A 23,488-nucleotide genomic window follows, 5' to 3' on the forward strand; every position below is an offset into this window, starting at 1 on the left:
AGTAAAATAACTCCAATCTAATTAATGAATGTAATTAATTGAAAGTTGTAGGTACAGGTAATCCTCCTGTAAAGGATACATTACAGGTACAGCAGCAGACTTCATAAGGAAGTACAATATTACTTAAAATTGTCCTTCAAACTTATGGATATTGCATAAACATCAAAATATATTAATATAAATGTAATGGTGAGCCTTCTTGTACAATCTTTCATTGTAGATAAGGATGGCATACTTACTCATTATGGTCAGTGCAACATCATAGTGCTCAGCTCTGGTTCTCACCTCCCTGTCTGATGTGTATTTGAGCTGCTAATGACCCAAACAGAATCCTTTATTTCAGTAATAAATGTCTTACTTGTACTTGTTCATGTGTTTTCAAGGAAGGTATATCAGGTTAAAAACATTGAACTGAATTAAACAATCCATTGTTAGATATACAATTAATGTCAATTAAGCCACATTGGAAAACCTCTAATTTTTATTGTGAAATGATACCAAACTTACATAGTTAAGATCACGATAATCTGTAAACAGTTTTTTGTTGTTTTTTTGTGTGACTCAATATGGATGTATGGAATTGATATAGGTAATTATTAAGTCTTTTGCCAGACATATATTGGAGGTGACCGCCAGGGTTTATAACATCATACATAATGTAAAATTAAGAAAAGTGCAATGTCCTACTGAGAGACTGAGGACCTGAACCTTTTCACCCTGGAACAGAGGAGACTACGTGGGGACTTGATCCAAGTCTTCAAATCATGAAAGGCATCGACCACATCAAACCAGAGGAGCTTTTCCAGATCAGCAGGGACACACGCACCCGGGGACACAAATGGAAATTGGGCTTCAAGGCATTCAAGACAGAAAACAGGAGACACTTCTTCACACAGAGAGGCGTCACAATCTGAACAAACTCCCCAGCGATGTGGCTGAAGAGACAATTTGGGAACATTCAAAAACAGACTGGATAGGATCCTTGATCACTTAGTTATTAATGGTCACCAAACGAGCACGATGGGGTGAATGGCCTCTCGATTGGACACTTTATGTTCTCATTTCAAGTTTTCAATCCCGTTATTTCGGCACTGTGCCTGTGTAATATGGCCGCTGGCTGGCTTACTCCCCCTCGTAGAGCTTGCATATGAACTTATCTACTGGGTCTATATCTATGGTCTAAATCTCGCACTTCCTGGTGGTGTACGTGTGTGCGTGATGGACCAATAGGCGAGGAGATCCTCTGTATTGACCCGCCCTCTCGCTTCCGGGAGGAAATCAAACGCGAAGGCGCCAGTCCTGATAAACGCGGAGAATATAGCGCCTTTCACAGCGCCTCCGCCATGGGCGACAGGACCGCCAAGGTACGCGTGTAATGAAGCGCCATTGAGCGGGTGTGCAGGCCGTGCTGCTGCGCTCAGTGTGGGTGACGGGCTCAGGCGAGCAGCCGGCGGCGGGTCATTTGTGCTGGACGGGTTCGAAAGCGACTCTAATTGGTTTGAAATGTAACGTTTCGGTTTCTGTGTCCCGGTGCAGCTGTGCGTCTTGTTCTTGTCCTTGTTCTTCAGACACATGCAGTCGCAGTCGTCCGGGTTCATGTAACGGGTTTGACACCGGGCTTCCCGGTACCAGCTCCTGGATGACTCCGTGCCGGCCTGTGTTGACGTGTCCTCTTGTCCCCAGGTGACCCAGTGGCTCAGTCGGCTCTTTGGCGAGCAGCCGGTCCCGCACTATGAGCTGAGCGCCCGCACCGCGGATCTGCTGCACCAGCTGGCGGACAGCAGCGAGTCCCGCTGCCGGGACGTGTCTCTGCTCACCGCGGACCTGAGGCTCAAGGCCGCCGAGTACAGCGCCGACGGTGAGGCCTGCGGGTCGGGCTGGAAAGTGTATCGTCTTGATAGTGACTCGCATGGATCCGCTAGTATTGGTGTCCGGTGTTTCAGGCAGCACCCCCTGCACTGCTGGGTTCTGTTCCAGCCCAGGTCTTAATTGTGTATTGCTTTGATAGTTCAATTAAGGATTCAATTAAGCAATTAACAGCTCCATTAGAACAAAGACCAGCAGGGCAGGGGGTCCTCCAGGACAGGTTTGAACACTGTTGGAGGCAGAGGCAATATGATTAGCAAGGCTTTCTGTGAGTTTTTTTTAAACCCAGTTTAACAGCCCATGGTGGATCTCTGTCCTTATTATGGTGTATTCTTGCACCCCTTGCCTCACGGCACACCCAGACAGCAGCACAGTGCCCTGACCCCTCCAGGTGTTTATCTTGAGCGATCTGTTATGCAAGAGACATTTATATTACTATAATAAGTGATGCACACATGCATTTTCATGAGGAGATAAAGGTGTGCTTGTTTAAACGCAGACCCTCATGTTACGCTCCCAGAGGCTGTTCACATTATCTGATTATGAAACAGATATTTCGGTGCTGGCCTAGAAAAGCAACAGTGTTGTCATTTAACTTTCTTTCAGCAAATCCGTCCAAAAGCTCCCAGGAGGCAACGAGGGGAATCTGGCTGGCTGATGGTTTTTTTGCCTTTTTGTCTTTGCAGGCAGTTACCTCCAGGAGGTGCTGTTACAGGGGGCGGGGTTGTCCTCCAGCAGCCTGTCGAGCCGGGCGGGTGACTGCCTGGCTGCCCTGGAGGGCTCGGCCATGGCCCTGGGGACCAAGGACACCTCCCTGGCCAGGTACCACAGGCACCGCCGCTGACTCTGCAGGCTGCATCTGCTCATCCACTGCGTTGCTGTTTTACTCTTTCCTTCCTGGTTATGTAGGGTCTAATGTTGTGTATTACTGCACGCTGATTAAATGCCCACCTTGTAAGTCGCCTTTCCCAGCCTGAAGACCCAGCCCTGCCGAGCGGCTGAGCTCAGGGCTGTGATGTCGCTCTAATCTCCCATCATGCTGTGCTTCCAGTCTCGTGCCAGCGGTGAACGACCTGACTGCGCAGCTGCAGCGCACCGAGAGGAGGAACACGGAGCTGGACCAGCAGCTCGCTGTGCTGCGGAGGAAGCACACGGACGCGCTAGTTCTGCACAAGAGCCTGCAGGAGTAAGAGCGGCCATGCACACTTTAAACCCCAGGGTTTATTTGAATTTCAAATGAGGAATAGCTTCTGTTTTATCTTTAGAATATTAAAATAGTTTAATTGCGTTAATTTAAATTTTTAATAATTGTCATTTTCAGATTTATCTTGAGATTTTATATTGTCCACGCATATCCCACCTTCCCACCGTGTGTCACTTCTAACACGATTTGCTTTTGTCCCTTCTAAGGGACCTGAGTAAAACCAAAGACCTTCAGGAGGTGGAGAAGGTTCGAGCTGAGATCAAACTCCAGAACCTGGACTTCATCAGAGCGAAGTCGGCGGACTTGTCCTTCAGAATAGAGACCATGGAGGTGGGAGACCCAATGCGTGTGAAATCATCGCTCCCTCGCTCCACAGTGACTGCTAGGAAATCCTCTCAGTCGTGGTCATTGTACTTGTCTGATGGGGCTCAATGGCGCAGATTTGAGATGCATAGTTTGGGAGACTCGGTGTCCTTGACATCATAGAACTTTATTTCACTGGACCAGATTAACTTGGCCAGAGATGAATCTCAGTTTGTGTTCTTGCGTTTGTCTTCCACGATCGAATCACTGGGGGCGTTTAGAGGATATAACTTCAGTGATTGTGTGTTTGTCGCTGGATGTTATTTGTCTCCGTTAGTTCTCCCTCTGCACGGTCGAGATCGTGACTGTGTTCTGCTACAGTGTCTGAGTATTCTGTATTGTGAGTTATTTTATATGCACAGGACCAGCTGTCCAGCAGTGGAATGGAGGAATCCCTGTCTCACCAGGCAATACTGGACCTCTCGGAGGTAAGACAATACAGATGCCTTCAACGTCACAGAAGTGTGCTGTCTTTCCTGTGTAACTTTCTGCACTCTTGTTGAACTGGACTGTCTTCCATCAGACAGATTGAGGATTCGTTTTCCGTTCGCAACACCTGTTAGGTTTTGACCGATCGATATTAATACTGGCACATCCGACTTTAACGTCAAATCTCTTTCTGCAGAAACTATCCCAGCTCCGACAGGAGACGGTGCCTCTGAGGAAGAAGCTGGAGTCCTACCTGGACCTGACCCCAGTAAGAGACGCTCTTTCACTCCCATTGAACCTACACAGAGCTGTAGCGCAAGCCTGCCGTGTCATTCTCCCATTCTTCATCATCCGATATCGTGGGTGTCTGACCTGTGTGACGCACTGGCCTCCGTGCTGCGCTCTTGCCCAGCCTCCGACTCACCGCCTCTCGTTTCCCTTCGCAGAATCCTTCTCTGGCGCAAGTGAAGATCGAGGAAGCGAAGAGAGAGCTGGTGAGACCCGTCGGTGCTGCCATTGTGTCGGTCCCATCTTTCTGCTTCCGATACCCATGTGTGTCGAAAAGCGTGCGCTCACCAACCTCCTCCTCCTCCTCCTCCTCCCTGCAGGCGGCGATTGACAAGGAGCTGACGATGAAAGTGGACGTGATGGACATGGCCCTGCCAGAGCAGCGCGGGAGACGCCTGCGATAACGGACGCCTGCTTGTGTTGAGCCTGTTTTGTAAGTTAGAGCCCTGCGATGTTAAGTGAGAGTTATCAGTTGTAATGGATAGTTTAACTGCACTGAAAAAGGGGTCAAAGTGCACAAAGGTTTTCAATCTTCCAAAGCAGGGGTGCGTCTTTCTCCTGAGTGTGCATCTCTATACACACACACAGACACTCGTAGCTGCGTGGTTTGAGAATCTGTTTTAAAATGGAAAGAAACGGCAGGAAACCGGGCTCGGTGCTTTGACCTCCGATCAGTGGGTCATGGTATTTGTGCATTGTCATGTTTTTTGAGACCAGAGTGGGTGCCCAGTATTAATATGAATTAACAATGAAACCTTGTCCAGCTAGGCTATACACAGAGAGTGAGAGTTCCACGATGTTATGTTTGAATGTTGCGCACTTGTTCTTTCTATTGTTGTGTTTGAATAAAAAGTGTATTCTGTAACTGAATAAAAACAACTTGTGAGTGCGTTTGTAAGTGGTTGGCTGAGGTGACCCTCCCGGCGGCAGGGGGCGCTGCTCCGCTCTCCCCACCGGCGGCGCCCGGGCGGCACTGAGCGCCCCGCCGGAAGTGACGCACTGGCCCCGAACAACGGCTCCGCTGACATTTTGAAACCCGCGCAGCCGAGCCGAGCGGACGCTGCTCTCCGCCGCGACCCGCCGTTTGCTGCCCGTGTGAGCCGGCAAGCGCCGCAGACTATGATGCTGATTAAGCCGGGCACGTAAAATAAACCACATCAGCGCCCAGGTAAGCGTTAACGCTCTTCCATTTTGTATTGGTGGGAAACCGAGGGAAACCCTCCACCGTCGAGCGAGCGAAGCGGCTCGGGGTCTCGGGCTCCCCGGGCGCCGCTCCGCAGGAAGGCCCCGGTGCTTTGTGAGGCGCGGACGGGGAGGCGTGTGTGTGTGGAGCCGTCCTCACCCCGAGCCGTGTGCGGCCTGCGTCGCTCGCAGGCCGGGCTGCCGGTGGGGGTCTCTGCGGAGGAGCTGTGCGGGCTGCAGGGCCACATGGCCGGGGTTGGACGGGATCAGATCTGCCTTGTTCTCTGGCGGTGAACCGACCCGGAGGACCCGCGGAGACGGTGGATCTGCCGGTGAGGGGTTTCCGCCCGGGCCTCGGTCTCTGCAGGTTCTCCCAGCGGCCCCTTGCAGGTGCGGACCGGGCGCCTCAGCCGGGCCGAGTGCCGTGACAGGTGGCGGGGGCTGCTCGGGTGGGCAGCGGGGATCACAAGTGCCGCTGCCCGGGGCTTGGAACGGGTGCGGGGTGAGGTGGAGACGCCGTCAAACCTTCATTCGGGACGGTCTTAGTTTCGGGAAAAGCACCGACATCAGATATCCGCCTCCGTCCTGCTTCCCCGATTCCACGTCATGGCGGGGGACCGAGTGGGAAGATCAGCAGACGCGCAGCGGCCCGGCCGGGTTTCATCCATAAATAGCGCCGGACTATTACAGTGCAGGGAGATTAAAGCGCTTCAGAGGCGGCTCTGTCTGCTGCGGCCCGGCGCGTCTTTCCTCCGACGAGCCCCCGCACGGGCTGGGCGAGCGCTGCGGCTGCGTCCCTGTGTTTGTGAGGGCGGCGGCGGGCGGCTCAGTGTGTCCTGGTGCCGTTTTAGGCAGCAGCCTGTTGGAGTCCATCTCGTAGATGATTTAATAACAGCGGGCCGAGGAGAGAGTCCTCCCGGGTTTGGAAGCGAGATCAGAGCGGTCAAACGAGATCCGCATTTAAGTGGAGCCGTGGGTGGTTTGTTTGTCCTCGTTTCTGTTTAAGGGAAGTGGTTTGGCGCGCCTGTGAACGACAGATGAGGGAGAGTGCGGGTGAAGCCGGTGTGTGTAGGCTGAGCTGGGGCAGTGCATACCCCGTGCTGTGTGCTGCACTTTAGATGCCTTAAACCAAGCCATGCCCTAGTATTGACACACATCCTACAATGTCCTCCGTTGCGTGCGGTTTTACATGGATTTCGCGCACTTTGAATCGGTCCCAAGCTGAGAGCAGTTTCATCCAGCATGGAGGGCCACTGGCCAGAGACATGGGTACTGTTCCCCAGCTGGCACACCTAGCTACCAGCCAGACCAGCTGCTCTTGGGACTGAGGAGCTCCTGTTCCTTAGACACACCTGACAGACTCTCTGTGCAAAGCTGTGCATTGTTAATGTGTGTTTGGTTGTGGGGTTTTATCGGCGATTTATTAAAAGGAACTGTACTTTTAATCTATCGGGTGCATGTGTAATTGTGACTCCTTGTGGCAGTGGCGGTCTGTGAGTGATGCGTTTTTCCTTTGTGCCCTGCAGGTTCTCCTGTCCAGCCCGGTCCAGCCAGTGTCCCCCAGTGCTCTATGCTCTGACACCTGGGGGAGGCCTTCGCACTCAACTGACATGAAGATGGCCGACACGGAGAAGACGGAAGAGCTTGTGGACTCCGAGACGCCCCCCGAGGCCCCTGCGGACCGGCCGGCGGCGGGGGGGGGGGCAGTGGCACGGGAGGACGAGCCCCTGAAGACTGAGACCTCCCCCTCGGAGAAGGAGGGAGACAGCCCCCTGCAGACGGACCCCAGCCTGATGTCCTCCATGCCCTGCCTGCTCATGGAGCTGCGCCGGGATTCCCCCGAGTCGCAGAGAGCGTCCACGGAGAGCGAGAAGCCGCCGTCCAACCGCACCTACGAGAGCGACTCCTCCAACCCCTGCCTGCTGTCGCCCTCCTCCAGCGGACACCTGGCCGACTCGGACACGCTGTCCTCGGGGGAGGAGGCCGCGGCGGGGGCCCGGGGCGCAGGCGGAGGGGCCGCCGAGGGGGCCGAGCCGGGCCTGGGGGCCGGGGGGCCGGCGGCAGTGGGGGGGCGCAAGTCCCGGCGCTCGCGGTCCGAGAGCGAGATGTCCAGCGCAGCCATGGCGGCCAAGAAGAACCGCTGGCAGGCGGTGGGCGGGGACAAGCACAACGGCCGGCTGGCCAAGGTCAAAGGGCAGCGCAGCCAGAAACACAAGCAGCGCATGCGGCTGCTGCGGCAGAAGAGAGAGGCGGCCGCCCGCAAGAAGTACAACCTGCTGCAGGACAGCAGTACCAGCGACAGCGACCTCACCTGCGACTCCAGCTCCAGCTCCTCGGACGACGACGACGAGGTGTCGGGCAGCAGCAAGACCATCACCGCCGACATCCCAGGTACGGCTGCCGTCTCTGAGCCCCTTCTCCCCCGAGCAGCCAGGGCAGAACGTGAGGTGTTTGCATGAATTTGCACAGGTTGAGTTGTTGCTGATGCAGTGTAGTTAAGCAGCCAGGTGCACGGATGGGTCTTTCTGTGGCCCTTTAAGTGAGGAATGGCCTGCTTGCCCCCAGTGCAGGACGCGTGTCCCTGTGGCAGCGTCCTCAGCACAGAGACTCCCTGCAGACCTGCTAAGATCAGGTCAGCGCTCGCTCTGAGCGATGGGAAGAATCTCCATCGTGACAGGAGGGCATGGCTCTCCACGTAACATAGTCTACCTGCCCAAATGATCGGCCCCAGCACAGGGAATCTGACACCTTTCTGTAGCACTTTTTTGTGTGTAAAGGATAAGTCACCCATATTTACTGATTATAACTACTGAATGACCAGATTATGGTTTTATCCCCGCACCGCTGCCTGTGCTGAACTCTTTCCTGTTGAATAACTGGGGCCTGGTGCCTCACGATACTCAGTCTGTAATAAACTGTGCCGCAGCACCGTTAGTTTATCTAGAAGTGGCCCATGTACGATGCATGTTTTGAGTTGTATCTGATTCATATATAATTTCCTGCACCCCATATTCATCCAGCGTTATTGTAAACTGTAAAAGTTTGAATGTCAACTTGCTTCTGAATCAGTGCATTCTTGCGTGTTTCTCATGGTTGAAATTTTAGAACCTGCTGTTGTCTGCATATATGCCCAGCAGAGTTGCCTTAAGGAAAAGACCACCCTTGTTTTCGTAGACTCTCCTGGGGGGATTGATCTTGAATTTAAAACGGTTTACACATTCAGCTGTAGCATTTGGCTGCAAGGGACGTTGAGTAAATCTGTAACTGCAGATTCAAAGATTTGATTCTTACTCAAGGGGCTCGGTGTGTGGTTTCTCACGGTGCCGTTAATAAACCTGATGTAAAGATGGATGTCCTGTTGAGTTGGTTTGGGTCTGAGCAGGACCGGCGGGCCGGTGGACTGGTGTGAGTGCTGAGTGCAGTGGGGGTGAAGGCCGGGTCAGGGCTTCATTAGGTTTGATGTATAATTAAAGTATAAAATGCTCTTCTTTGCTCCACCATATATCTTGCATGTTGTTTTCCATAGATCTTTTATAACCTTTTCTGTAGCTGTCTTACATCTGAGAGGACCGATCCACCTGGAGGAACTGTGTGGCACATGTTGTATTGTGGTTATTCCTTGAGGGGATTTGCTGATCAGTCTAAGATTTGAGTTGTATAAGATGTAGGAACGTAAAGCTCGTTACTGAACACTGCGGCTGAGTGGCATCGCCGTCCTCTCCTTCGAGCTGTAGACCTTTAGTGTGGAAAACGGCTCCGTAACAGTTAAATGCTCTCCCTAGTGCATGTTATGCATCTCCCATTTCTATGTCCAACTTTGTTTTAGTCTGTCCGTTTCAGCTGCTCTTCCAAGCTGCAGGCTAATGTTTACCTGAGGGACCCGGCACTGGTGTGGGCAGAGTAGCTCCCGGCTGGCACCTGTTCACCCTGCGTGACTGAAGTCAGTAAGGCTTGTTATTTCACACAGATCATACCCTTTTAGGTATTGTTTTTAGAGCGCATTGAAAGAGGGACACGTGTTAAAGGGTGAATCTCTCCTATCAGTGACCTGTGACCCCAGCTCTTGTCACACTCTGTTGACCTCATTACCGTAACGCGCCCTCTATGCTTCGAGCTTAAGGCTTACAAGGGGGGTATCTGGGACAGCTGCACACCAGTGGACCTGTTAGATCTGTGACCATTGCACATTTGTAGCTTTTTATCCCATCGATTTGTCGACCCGTGTTTTCCCTTCCCTCCCTCAAAGCAGAAACCCTTTTATGTGGGGAGAAGGGACTTCCGGGTGAATAAAGTGTAGTTTTACTGGGGCCACAGGGGGGAATCTGCATTGAAGCCTTACCTGGCATTGTGAAGCTTTATATATAAATTAGAAGTAATTTGAATGAGAATTTGAATGTAAGGATTCCAGTGGATATTGAACTGTGTGACTTGTGTGGACAACACTTCAGCCGACCACGTGCTGCACTGTACAGTGAAACTGACATCTAGTTGTAGTTTATATACGTGTGTGTATTGAATCTTGGAGTTTTTCCATTGGTGTGTTTTTTTCGGTAATTGATTTGGTTGCAGCTGTATTCTAGCTACACAGAAACTGTATCTGGTGACCTATATCTGGTTAAATATGTGATACAAGTCAGTGGTGTAACGTTTGTCTTTGGCTTCTGGCTGATTTCATTCCCTTGCGTTTAACTTCACCTTTATGTTTTGAGAGAAAAACGTTTTATTTCATTTCCCCCAACCTTTTTTAGAATAGTTTAACATTCCAGGAGGTGAGAGGTCATTGCATTTGACTCATAAAGAATGATTCATCTACACAGCATTTGCTTAATGTTTGACCTTTTATTATATCTATGTATACTTTTTTTAATATATATAAATATATAGAATGTCATAAACTGAAGTTAAATATTAAGTTCTCCAACAACAATCTGTCGTAATTGGATGATTAAATGGGAGATTTTCAGCACTGCATGATTGTTATTGTTCATCAGCATGCAACAGCAGAAACGGTGAACTGTTAAAAACAACCACCGAAAAAAAGTGTTGTAATAATTCTTATCGAATGGCCTCAATGTCTTTAAAGCTGGCTTCAGCCGCGCCGAGGGGCCATCAGGAGTGACCAGTCAAATTCAGGGACTGCTGGACAGCGGCACCTCCTGGGACCGCAACTGCATTGGCAATGTGCTGGAAGAGGCCATGAATCGCTTTGCAGTGATGCAGCGCCAGACGGAGGAGCGCTTCCGCATGTGGATGGAGAAGCTCACCCGGCTGGACACCGAGCAAGAGGCCAAGCTCACCCGGCTGGATGCCGAGCAAGATGCCAAGCTCCAGGGCGAGGCCGGGGAGCCCCGAGGGCACGTGATTGGCCAGCGGGTGTCGCCCGCCACGCAGCCCGGCGCGTTCATGCAGATGCCCGACAGCCACCTGCTCTCGCCGGACCTCTACAGCCCGTACCTCACGAGCCGCCACAACGCCAACGCCGAGTCCTGCCCCGGCCCCTTCAACAACAACAACCCTCCCATGGCCAGTCTCTCAGAGAATGGAAACCCCGCCGGGCAAGATCTCAATCACTCGAACCTTTAAGAACACCTGCGCTTCCTGCAGTCCTGAAACGCGCACGAACACACACACACACACACACACACGCACACACGATGTCTGCCAGTTTATCAGGTTCTGTTTAATTTAAAACGTCTTTCCGATTTCTCTAACATGTGACGCATGGAAGGTGGGCCCTTGTAGTTGTTTGGTTAATCCTTAAGCAGGACATTCTTTTCACCACACTTGACGAAAAGAAAGACTGAACAGCGGTGGCGTACCCTACGTGGCACCTGGTGAAATACCTCCTGCTGCCCTGGAGGCAGGAAAGTGTTCAGTGTGAGGCAGTGGCTCGGTGTTCAGAGACTGTTCATGCTGACTACTCAATCACTGTGAAGCCCCTCGAACGTTCAGGCGAGTCGATGGGTAACGACTTGATTGATTCCAGTCTGGCCAGAGATGGGCTGTGATCTTGTGAGGAGCATCCCTAGATGTACGTCCGTCATGCTGCAGAGTGGTGTCTGTTCTGAGTCGGGTTAGAAATCCGACGGGAGGTGGCCCCAGCAGTCGATTGTGGCCAGTGTGTCTTTAATAACTGCTGCCTAGGAATGTTGTTTTTTAATTATCAGGCTGCGGAAGACGGGCGCAGGGTACCGGAGGCGGGGGGCTAACGCTGTGCCTTGTGGAAGTGAAATGACAATCCTGCTCGTGCCTCAGGACTCCACCACCACTTGGCCTGGGGAGCGGCACGGTCACCCACGCGTCCGCCACACGCGTCTGGGCTCAAACTGACCTCCGTGTCGGCAGTACGGCACTGAGGCTCTCACAGAAACGCGTCTTGGAGCGTCATAGGCAATACGCTGATCAACGATCTTCCAGCCACTGACCTCGTAGGTCCTGTTCTTCCTGCTCAAAACATTGATCACGATTCACCGCAAGACTCCTGTCCTAAGAGACGTGCTGCAGTTCCCCGTTACACGTTTTGCAGGTCATTGTGCTCCTCTACTAACCTGAAGAGCAAGCATCCCTAGCTCCCCTTATGTTTGAGGTCTGGCTTACAGAACAGGCCTCGACTGCGTCTCCCACCCGGCGGTGAAACCCCCGAGCCCCTCCAGTGAAACAGACGCCTACCGAGACCCCTTCACACTCATCTGCAACTTTCATTTCACTCTTGGCCAATGTGTATTATTTTATTCGATGATCGACAGTGCCATGATTCGGGTTGTCTGTCCACTGCAGTGTTACTCGGACGCCGTGTCAGTAAGTGCTGCGTTTTAGGATTGATTTCAGGTTTTAAGGTTTAAGAAAATGGGCCAACTGGGCTCAGTCTTCTGAAAAATAATGTATAATAACTAGTTAACTATAATGGAATGTGAATATTATTTTAAGTGCTTTACAGTAGATCAGTTTTTAAACCCAGTTTGAGTGGCTGATGCGTTGTTTTTTCAGTATCCAGTCCATCTCCCATTAGGTACGGCAGACACCATGGTTTGTGTCATCTTTGCATTTCTGTCGTTGTGTGCCAGTGCACATCTCGAGGCGGCCCTGGCCTGCACCAGTGTGTTCTCTTTCAGTCCTCTCCCTTCCTCGGGCATAAGAGAGTAGAGATGTGTTGATCCAGAAGAGGAGAACTATTTAAATGGGCGGGTTATCACATTATGGAAGGTTATCCAGGTGGTCTTAAATAGAAACCGATGGCTGATATAAAAAATGTCCAAAATCCAGTCAAACGGTTGTTTTTTAAAGTACAATGCATTTCCTTTTTCTCCTGTCCAATCATGCATGTTATTTATAGAAGCTAGGTTGGCTTATTTTACCATAGATAATATGCTAATGTACATAGGTTAAAAAAATACATATAAACACATTGGCTTAATTTAACAAATGTAGAATTAATGGTCTTTGTCGTTAATTCTCTGTGGAGATATATATATTTTTTAATGTATGGAGGTACCAAAGATCAATTGCCAAACGCAAAAAAAAAAAAATATATTAAAACAGATTTTAGTCCGAAATATGAATAAATTTCTCCGACGTGTGCAGACTTTTTAATTGGTAGGAGGGGGTGGTTAATAATTAATGTAACTGCTGTTACCATGTGATATGTTTGCTTGATACCGCTGAGCTGCATTTGCGGTTTTCTAATATAGCAATACGTGCAAATAAATCTATCTTCAGGCATGCAGGGTAAGTGCGGCATGGCTAATGAAAACACGACTCGTACTCCAGTTCCTCAGACAGGGTATTCAGACGCACCAGAGCACGCCCTGGACGGCCCGCCGATGCAGGTTCACGGACCAGCGTCACATGACTGCAGGATAATTGCGTTCGATGTTTTCTTATGTAAATGGTCACTTTCGATGCTGCTGTTGTGTCGAGTTTCTAGCCTTTGCACAAATTCATGGGAGCACTGAAGCAAAATCGGCAGGACTTCCGAATTGTAATAATGAGAGAAATCCATGGTTTTATGCGGACGCCTTTATCTTCCACTAGGTTTCAGTCGTGCCACAGGCCGTGAGAGATCTCTGGGGTTCCTTTTTCAGGTTCTGTTGGAGAGTGTGAGGTTGAAAACCAGCTGATTCCCCAGGCAAGGGGGTATAAGATATTGGTGTAATGGTTGGCCAGGGGAAGTAAAAGCATTTTACTGTGGTTGTGAATTATAGCCATTTTTGTTTATTTAATACTTGGTGATAATCTATATAAAAATGTACTTTCCAAAACCGAAAGTTAATAAAATTCACTCAAATGCCTTTGTTGCCTCAATTGGAAATGCCTGTTTTTGTCTGTCAGTACCATATGATTTTGGTGTTAAACGGCGACTTGTTTTAATTCTGACCTGACATGAGGTTTCAAACTGGTCTGAACAATGACATCGAGGCAACTGCTGCCTTTCCCTGACTCGGGCTGCTCTCGGAGCGGATGACGCGTTTTACTTTGAGCTCACTTCTGCTGTATTAGTTTTTTTGTTTTGTTTTTTAATATGTGAGGTTATTTTTCTTCATACCTGTATAATAACTGTACAATTACTGTGACTAACATTAACATTAAATAAATTTTCATAACGTCCATCTTGAATATTATTTTCTCACCCTCTACTGTATAATTGTCGTGTATAGAAATGCCTCATTTCAGAGAAATAAACCAGCGATTGATACCCGACCCTGTGTTTAGTGCCTGTCGTGCCCTTTGGGATAGTTGAGCCATTGATTTGTCTGAGCGAATCCATGTGAAGAGGCATGATCCATACTTGTGCTATGATTGGTCCCCTGCTCCCAAACTCTGTGGATTTGCGCGTAATGTCCCAGCCATGTTGGCGTGAGGGCGGGTGGGACTGACTCTCGTCTCCATAGATGAAATTGCGTATCTCGATACCCTGTAGACAGACCTTCTCAGACCCGTGTCTCAGTCTGTGAAGTCCAGAGGTGTCTGGAGAGCATGTGTCTTCGTCCTACATCCCATAAAATGGGCCCGATGCCTTTTTTGTGGACCCCTCAACTCTCTGCCTCTGTGTTGCTCAAGCCCCTGTATTTAGTTTGGTTGCCCTCCTTACCCGCCAGTGCTCTTGAGTAGCCAATTAATAAGACGTCCAAGGAGTTTGAGTGGCATACATTTTGTAAGGTTTAGAGCCTTACAAGTCGGCGTTGTATGTACAAGTTTAACATTTTGATGCCGTGTATGTTTCAGCTGCTTGTGTTCAGGGGTTTTGCTTTATTTTTGTATATACATTTAAATCAAGTCATTCTCTTATTGCCAAATTTAAGTTGCGTTGCAAAGGTGTTTGAAAGTGCAGAAGATACAAGGGACTGACTGCAGAGAGCACGGTTGTGCTGGCTTTTACTACTGATGAAGAGTTGAAGTATTATCCAAACACAAGTGTTATCATGGGTAGGTGACCAGTGTACTAATCTGCATGTCTTTACGGTAATTAATTGCATGATTATCATACCATGTATGTCGATGAATTCTGGCTACCGACCAGACCAAATCAGAAAGTGCCACCCCCTCGCCGAATTCGGAGTAGGGACACTGGCTTTGCATGAGGGAGGAGGAAGAGTCCTGCGAAACCGACACAAACAGATATGCAAAAATGTCAAGCGTCGGAGTTGTGATTTTTGATTGGCAGGTGGGTACAGTATTTGTGATTTGGGTCCGGTCTCGATCGTACTCACTTCCTTATTTTTCTCAGTACTAACCACCATAACCATGACATCAAAAAATGCAAATAGATGCTGTGAAACGGATAAATGTGTGTATTCTTTTATTGTATGTTAATTTTTTTTTGTCCCCTGAGTGTCCGTGTTGTGCTCTGCTCTCTAGGGCGGGTGTTGTATCTTCTGCACTGAAATCAAAGCGTTTCCCTACAGCATGGCTCACAGCTGCTTGGGCTGCTTTTACAAAACCATCCGACACGATTTCATGCGGCCCCTTCATGTTTACGTTTCTTACATTTGATTTACTTCATCCCTGTTTCAGTTACATGGCGTAACAAGCATGACATGCAGTCGTCGGAAGCTGTTGCTGCTTTGCCATTTTTGTTCAAGGCCTGACAACATTTTTCTTTCATCATTTTGCTTGCGCCTCAGTTTCTGTTGCCGTATCCAGTATAGGGCTGTGGGAATGGCCGATAACTGACTGTTGACTGCCATGCTCTGATCACATTATTTCTTACAGTTTCTGCGGGAGAGGAGTAGGTCTTGAGATGATTCTGTAGATTAATGGTCTTAGTTGATTTATAGTTTTTCCTCTAGTTGAGTTCAATTTTGATCCATGTTATTGTAGATTTTCCTGAGAGAAGTAATGTGAATAAGATGTCATGTCTCTTAGATCCCCATAAAGCAGTCTGTTCATATTTGTATAGATGTCAATTTGACAGTAGATTAAGCTTGACCATACAGTAGGTCATGACACCCCGGACATAAAAAGTCGGAGACCCTCACGATAGTAATGAATGTCCAGGTGTCCCACGTGTGCCACCGCCAATATATGCATCCTGTCATTGACTCAGATATTAATGTAGCTGACATGGCATTATTTAGAAGAATAGAGTGTTTTTTATTATTTATTGACGTTCTGTATGATTTAACTTTTGTAAACAATGAAACGTTGGCGGTTCTGGATCAGTAACTTCCGTATTTCTTGTTGTTCCTACAGATGGGCCGGCGGTAATAGCACACTATGACATTTCTGACACTAATTCTGACCCCGAAGGTCTAAGTGTGGACAGTCTCCTTGCGGCCGCTGTAGCTCACGAACTAAAAACGTTCAGACCCCAGGGAGTGGGAGCAAATTCTTGGGCAAAAAAGGGGCACCTTGGCTCGAGTTGCGAAACAGGTTAGTTGTGCACACTGTATTGGCTTATACTGTACTGTCTGAATGCCACGGGCTGAACTCTGTGCTGCTTATGTAAGCTGGAAATCTTCGGGCCGAGTTCAGGTCATGCATATCGTAGACTGTGAAGCCGTTGCTTTCCCCCATGTCTGGAGCGGGTAATGCAATCTGTCCCCAGGATAAGATTTCTAACATTTAATCTTGAGCTCAGCTGAGAAAAGATCTTCTTACCGATCTGAGACGATTTATGCTCTGTTATGTGAAGTGTTTGTTTGGAGAAATCACACACTTTGTGTTTATTAACTGTATAATAAGGTGAATCCTAAATGCATGTGATGAATTGTACAATATTGTCTGTTCAGACCATTATAGTAATGTAGGGACTTCTGCAGAATAGTAAGTCTTTCCCTTCACTTTCCGTTCAGTTCAGTTGATTCCTCCACCCCCCCCACCCCCCCCCGTGCTGAGCCAGAGAGGCGTACCCGTTTAATGTTTGGGTGGTCCTGCTGACCCCTGCGGTCCCGTGCGCTGCAGTGAAGTGCTTGTGGTGGGCAGGGCAAGACAGGTGTGTGGTTTGTTTGTCTTCATATGTTCCTCTTCTGTCCCAGAGATCATGCTTCTATTGTAACGCAATGTCTGTGTTTCCCCAAATTTGTCTGCATCGCCAGTGATCAATTCAGAAGAGTGGGAGACCACAGTTAATGTGACTGCTTAAAACACGTTTGTTTTGATTTGATTTTCAATTTTGATTGAAGAGCACGTTGTGTAGGTGCCTGTGCTGGAGAAGTTAATTAAATGACTTGATACGGATTCACAGGAGTCTCTGAATTTGATGGTTATAGATCTGCTTTTAATTTAATGTGTTTATATAATGGTGTGTAAATATTTGAACCCTCAAATGACCTGCATAAGTATATTTAACACCGGCAGGAGCAAAGATTGATTTGATTTTACTTCTCTGTATAAACCTTCCCCCCCGTTCGCTGCTCTCTGTGTGCAGAGCAATGCTGTGCCACTCCGCGCCGGTGTCTGTGTATGTATGCGAGGTCTTGTCTGCGGAAGCTGAAATTCGGCCCCCGTCCTGTGCCCAGACGCTCGTCATGCAAGGTTAATCGCTCCTGTCTTGTTTCAGCTCTTCGGGGAGGGTGGGGTAGGTTTACCGCGCGTCTAATCTGGTGGCAGCGATCCGGTCAGGGTATGTTTGAGGCCTGTGTAGGCAGAGAAGGAGAGAGGAGTCGGGTCAGGCTTTACAGTAAAGTGTAACCTCCTGTTTTAAACTGTTCTTGGAGGCGGGGGTGTTGTACTAGATCTGACTAAGTTCACAGTCGTGACTTTCTGTGCTCGGACATTTTCAGTCCCCCGACTAAAAGGGTAAAGGGGATCGACAGGCGTCTGTCTGTAGCGGCTCGTCCTCGGACTCCGTCACCCGACTGCGGTGGCCCCGGTGTCTTCGATGCTCAGTGTCGCTGTGCTTTGTTTCCCATGCAGGGCACATAGAGGCCCAGTTCGGACCCGGCGACCAGCAGACCTGTGGGCCTCTCCAGATCAAGGAGGAAATCAACATCGCCTCGACGGACAGTGAGGTGGAGATCGTGGGCGTGCAGGAGAACACGAGGTACGTGATGGTCGCCGCTGGTGCCGGGGCCCGCGCCGAGGAATGGGCCTGGTTTCCCCCCTGCGGCCCTCCGTTTAGGGTCATTACTTGTAACTTTGTCTCCTCGCACAACATGAAGACACAAAGCCTGCCAGAGCTATTGATGGAGAACCTGCCCTGTTCAAGTCACATACATTTCAATACAATGCATTTTATTAATCTTTCACGTGAATTTACAGTTTCTGATGCTTAGATTCAGAGGAACTAAATCGGCCAAAGTGGCCAGCACTCGGATCGCAGCGCTGATTTGCATGCGTCTCTTGCCTTCAGGCAGCTTCCTGATTTTTAATTTGCAAGTACAATTGTATCCCTGGAGCGTCTGGATTAATGAGGGAAATGAGGATCTGTTTTGCATGAGATGGTTGTGAGAGTCGGGCGGCAGGGCAGCGTTTCCTGTCAAGCTGTACTACTCAACAGTGTTCGATAGGGTGCGTTAGTGTCGGCTTATTCCCTGTGGGTTCAACCCTATGAGCTTCACTGACCCTGCCTGCTTTAATAACACTACCTGTCCGAGTGCAGATTATTGCTTTATTGTGAAGGAAGACCGTTCATTAATTAACAATTAGTTTATTAATGCCTCGGGAACCTGCAGCTCAGCAGTATTTTCACACTTTCCTCCTCCGGTAGACTTCACTGAAGAACATAATCAAGAAACTCGACATAACATTACAGTAGCAGGTGATTCAGGTTTCAGATAATAAATGCATCTTGTGTTTTTGTTATTTTATGTTATGGGGGGCCTCCCTGTGCTGACCCCTTGTGTCTCCCCGCAGATGCGTTCACCCCCGGGGCGGCGTGATCCAGAGCCTCTCCTCCTGGAAGCACGGCGCCGTGGTCCAGTACAGCAGCGCCCGGCAGTCGCACCTCTGGACGGCCGTGTCCCCGCAGCCCAGCTGGGCGTCCCCACCCGAGGTGGTGGACCTGACGCTGGACGAGGACGCGAGACGCAAATACTTACTGTGAGGAGCGACACTGAACCGAGCGGCGGGGGGTGGGGGCAGGGGGGCGCCGCCTCGCCACCCCCAACGCCCGCCCGCCCCCCTCTGCGGCGGATCACTCCTTCCCGTGGACACTTCCTTTTTTGAGTGCAGTTCGTTTTTAACCTAAATATAGCAATATTATGATTTTTTTTTTTACCTCACTGACCTAGAGGTATGTTTTTAAATAGGCACCGTTTGTTAAGCTAGCTACAGAAATGGAGAAAAGAGTAACGGCTGCGTTCTGAAGACAGCGGGGCTTCTGGTGGGTGTGGTGGTATGGTCGGGGGGCGGCCCACGCTCTGACGCTCACCTCCGTGTTGACAATCACGGCGCAGCGGCCCAGGAGTGCGTACACTAAAGGCTGGTGGCCGATTCTCAGGCACAATCTTTCTTTTGTAACGCGATGCAAAGTAGTAGGTTCTCCGCAGAGACGCACAGGAGCTCCTGGCTTTTCTCTCGCACGGTTTTAATTTATTACGCTCTGATCGGCAGCTGCGTCGCGCTGAAGACGAGACGCACTTGTACAGACACGTGCTGGGTCTGCATCGTCGACGACACCTTACTTGAAAAAGGTCGCTGTTGTCCTAGGTGTCCTCCGTCTTATATTATGCAGTCGCTTCAGTGGGATGGCACTACATCCCTCCAGCGCGGCGCCGGAGCGAGGGTCTCGGGTCTCTGAACGTAAACGACTGGTTGGAAAGGAGTTCTTAAAAGTGTCAGCGCTGGCCGTTGGAGGCTGACGGAGGGACTCTCGGCCTGACTGCCGCAGACTCTGCACTGTTTTTATTCCAGAATCATTGTGTTCTGTTCTGTTTTTATTTTTATTTCTTATACAATAATAACATTGTAAGAAGAGGTGAGCATCCATTGTGTATGAAACCAATGAGGGCGCGTGTTTGGGTCCAGCCAGGTTTTCAAATGAGACACAGATGCGTCTCGGTTCATCAAACGTTAGACTTTTCTGTCCTGATTTTACACCTATTTATACCAAACATGTGAAAGACTCTAACAATCCAAAACGCTGTGGGTTCTCGGTTTATAATCAGAGGGTCTCCTGTCTGTAGGGTTTGGCTTCAGTTTAATTACACATCCTTCACACGTTTAGAGCATCGTTTGCTAAGCCTGACGAAGAGAGAGATTTGAATTCTGGATACAGATGGGTTTAAAAATCCACCTTGTTTGCTTAAAGGGAAATCCTTCGTCCTCTTCTGTTAAGAGCTGAAAGTTTACCAAAGTAACATTTCTAAGTCCTGTTGACGAGGCTTTATGGTTTAGAGACTTGATAATATTCTTAAACTTTCTTTCCCCCGTAACTGTAAGCTTAAATACCAAATTGCAGTTTCTGAACACACACTTCTGCGAGCGCTCTGTCCTCGGGGCAGCCGTGTCTGGGCCGGTCCGTCCACCCGGCTGCCTCCATACCGGGACGCGCACTGCAGGGGGCACTGACTGTGGAGAACGTACTGGTTTCGGGGAGTACCTCATCCCGAGATGGGTTTAGAGAAGCGTGAATGGAGGTACATTAGTTTATTTTCTTTCTTAGGTCAAGTTTTACCACTGGAAGCAGCTAGCACTTACTGTCACTTACAGGGACCCCTAGACCCCTTATGCATGGAAGGCTGCGTCCTCTGGGGGTCCAAGGGGACACGTCGCGTGGAAGCGACACCCACCGGTCTGTCCGACTGCGCGGCGTCGCTGTCGAGCCCCTTCCCTGTCCGAAGGCACCCACCCAGCTCCCCTTTCTCACTTCTTTTTCTGGTTCTAGTTTTTCTTTATCACAGAAAGCGAGGGATTGCGCTGGGTAATAACTTTCCCTGTCGTCTGTCTGGTGTGGCCTTCAGATAGTAGTTTAACATTTTAGGGGGGGAGAAATATATAGTGCACAAACCGTATAGGCAGATACAATGTAACCGTTACCTTCACACCTAATTATTGTAAAACATTGGTTTTCCTAATGCTCATTTCATCAGATCCTTTTATTTTGTTTTTTACTTTCAGTATTTAATTAACTAAAAAAAACAGCTGAGTGTTATTGTTTTCTTGCTTGTGCAAGTCCCTGACTTCCTTGAAATTTTAAGTCTGTAGTATAAAAGTAAACTATTTTAAAGCAAAATAAATAGAGTGTATTATTTAATGACCTACGTGCTTGTGTGGTCTGTCTGAACGATCCTCCCCAGCGCCCAGCCTTCGCCACCTCGGGGTGTCTCATCGCATAGTGAATATTTTCAAACAAAACGAATTGGGGGGATCATGTTAGGGTCGTCTCTCCATGTTTATTTGTTTTTGTCTTCCTTCGGTAGGGGCCCCACTATCAGACATGATCTAGTCTTGCTGTGCTATATTTGGAGACTAGATTTGTAAGCAGATTACTCATGAGCCCATCTTTCATATCCCTGCAAAACAGACTGACACTGTCTCTCGCACCCACACACACATCGAGAATACTACTCGGAGGGGTTGGGACATTGTTACGCTGCCTATAGGCTGTTGTGAGTGACGCACAGGAAGTCCCTCCCCCTGCCGATCGTCTGCTCTCTGGCCCCAAGGAGACGGACCAGAGTGCTTCAACTACCCCGGGGACCCAAACTGCAGGGTCGAGTACCTGGTCAGACTTGAGCAGGAGTGCCACAGTCACAGTCCCTCCAGCTCCCCAATCTAGGGCGGAGTAACCGAACGAGTCCTCTTTATGCGGGAGAGGGTTTCGTTTCATGTCTTCTACTTCATTACAGCTAAGGATTCTTGTTTTTTGTCTTTTCAGAAAAGAAATTGCTTCCACTCTGCTTCTCCTGTAACTGTCTGTCTGTTATCTGTTATCTGTGCTCTGTGCTCGCCTCGCCCTGCTGTGCATTTCGAACCCACGCGGACGCTGTCCCTCACCCCCCCGCAGCACTGTCCACAGCCCCATTAGGGACATAATTCTGTAACGGACTCGTTTACAATGCTCACCAGCTTTCACAATGACAATTTCAGAATCTATTTTCGTGTAATAGGATTTCCAAAGTAGTGATTAAAGGATTGATTTTTAAGAAGTGTTTTATTCACAGGTTATTTCTGTCATGTCGTTCTGCAGGCCAAACCCAGTGGCTGCGGGCCAAAGCGTCTGGCCAGCTGGGCTCTCTGCAGCGCCGTGGCAGGACAGCGGTGTGACAGCTTGGCTCCATATATAGTAGACTCCCCGATGCTCACGTTACCCGTCGCCCTATGTGTGTGTGTTAGTCAGTCTGTGCTGCTCTGGCACCTTCTGCTTTGCTGCTGGCTTTTTCTGAATTTATCGGTTATAAATCAATAATTTAAAAAAGTGCTTAATTTAACCTTGTAACTTCTCTCTCGTGTTGCACTCTCACCAACCTGGCTCATTGTGCTGTGTGTTATTGCATTGGGTTGGCATCCATCTCTTAATGGAAATAAGATGATTTTCTTGTTTGTAAGAAGTGTGCCTCCAGCCTGGTGGGAGAAATGGGTGATGTTTTTTTCCCGATGGACACCGGATAGACTACACCCTCCAAGTTGCCGACGATCGTTTAGTTATCAATTATACAGAGCCGGTGCATTCAATACTGAGCCCTGAGTAACGCACACTGCCGCAGAAATGAAATGAGATTTGCTTTTCAGCGCCGCTCTAGTTTTACACTACATTTTACAATCACAAGTCTTTGTTTGTTGCCGTTGTGTGGGACCTGAGGCTTCAGTGCAAAGCCAGTGGAGAAAACTCGAGTGGGTTTTAATTCTGCAGGGGTGCAGACGTCTGGTGGTGGGACACACAAGACCAGCACGCGGACATCAACGAGGGGCCGGCGCTGAAGCGTCTGGGCTGACTGGGAGGCTCCCAGCATCCGGAGCGCAGTTTGAGAGGGGGATCGGCGCGCTGACCTCGCAGGGGCAGCCCGGGCCATTGTTCCCCTCAGTGTGTCTGTCTAGACATCCCCTAAACCCGGGACAAAGCCACAATAGCACAGGGGTCAGAGTGGAAGAAAACAGCACCTGGAGCGGGGCAGTGGAGGTCCCTAATGAGGAGGGGGAGGAGCCCCGAGCTGTTGTGGGGGGAGCGGGGGAGAGCACAGCACAGTTCTCGCGCACACACACACACATGTGTCAGGAAACAAGGGCTGCCTCCAATAAATAATGGATTGTGCAGTGTGTCTGATGTATCTCCAATCATATAAGAACATAAGACCAGTGGAGACAAGTGTCCAGTGGAGAGCAGGCCATCCGCCCCATCGTGCTTGTTTGGTGTCCATTAATAACTAAGTGATCAAGGATCCTATCCAGTCTGTTTTTGAATGTTCCCAAATTGTCTCTTCAGCCACATCGCTGGGGAGTTTGTTCAGATTGTGACGCCTCTCTGTGTGAAGAAGTGTCTCCTGTTTTCTGTCTTGAATGCCTTGAAGCCCAATTTCCATTTGTGTCCCAGGTGTGTGTGTCTCTGCTGATCTGGAAAAGCTCCTCTGGTTTGATGTGGTCCACGTACACATAAAAGATGCCGATACATACACATATATAACTGCATTTGACATTAATCATCAAAGAAATGTTCCCACCAAGCAATATGGGCTTTGTTATGGATCCTGTTGCTGCACTGAGCTGCACATGTAAAAACACATTTCACACACTGCTCTGAGACGGCTGTATATTCAATTATCCCATCGACTGGGCTGG

At 49.3% G+C, this 23,488-nt stretch overlaps 2 protein-coding genes across 4 annotated transcripts; both read left to right on the plus strand.

The window, feature by feature from the left end:
- The first annotated feature begins 1,246 nt into the window (after positions 1–1,246).
- On the plus strand, positions 1,247–5,029 carry haus1 (HAUS augmin-like complex, subunit 1). The gene is made up of 9 exons (XM_066711631.1): positions 1,247–1,364; positions 1,684–1,858; positions 2,553–2,688; positions 2,918–3,052; positions 3,277–3,400; positions 3,796–3,861; positions 4,059–4,130; positions 4,309–4,356; positions 4,471–5,029. Exons 1-9 carry the CDS (start codon positions 1,344–1,346, stop codon positions 4,552–4,554), a joined length of 861 nt encoding a protein of 286 aa, XP_066567728.1. The 5' UTR covers positions 1,247–1,343; the 3' UTR covers positions 4,555–5,029.
- Positions 5,030–5,160: 131 nt separating this feature from the next.
- Positions 5,161–20,966, plus strand: ark2n (arkadia (rnf111) N-terminal like PKA signaling regulator 2n). 3 transcript variants are annotated; one of them, XM_066711633.1, is made up of 5 exons: positions 5,161–5,318; positions 6,859–7,723; positions 16,022–16,201; positions 17,687–17,813; positions 18,626–20,966. In XM_066711633.1, exons 2-5 carry the CDS (start codon positions 6,943–6,945, stop codon positions 18,813–18,815), a joined length of 1,278 nt encoding a protein of 425 aa, XP_066567730.1. In that variant the 5' UTR covers positions 5,161–5,318; positions 6,859–6,942; the 3' UTR covers positions 18,816–20,966. The 3 variants fall into 3 exon arrangements, with proteins under 3 accessions (XP_066567730.1, XP_066567731.1, XP_066567729.1); XM_066711634.1 differs by lacking the exon at positions 16,022–16,201; XM_066711632.1 differs by lacking the exons at positions 16,022–16,201; positions 17,687–17,813; positions 18,626–20,966 and adding an exon at positions 10,416–13,936.
- Positions 20,967–23,488: the final 2,522 nt, after the last annotated feature.

This window comes from Amia ocellicauda, chromosome 8, assembly GCF_036373705.1.
Source record: "Amia ocellicauda isolate fAmiCal2 chromosome 8, fAmiCal2.hap1, whole genome shotgun sequence".
NCBI lineage: Eukaryota > Metazoa > Chordata > Actinopteri > Amiiformes > Amiidae > Amia > Amia ocellicauda.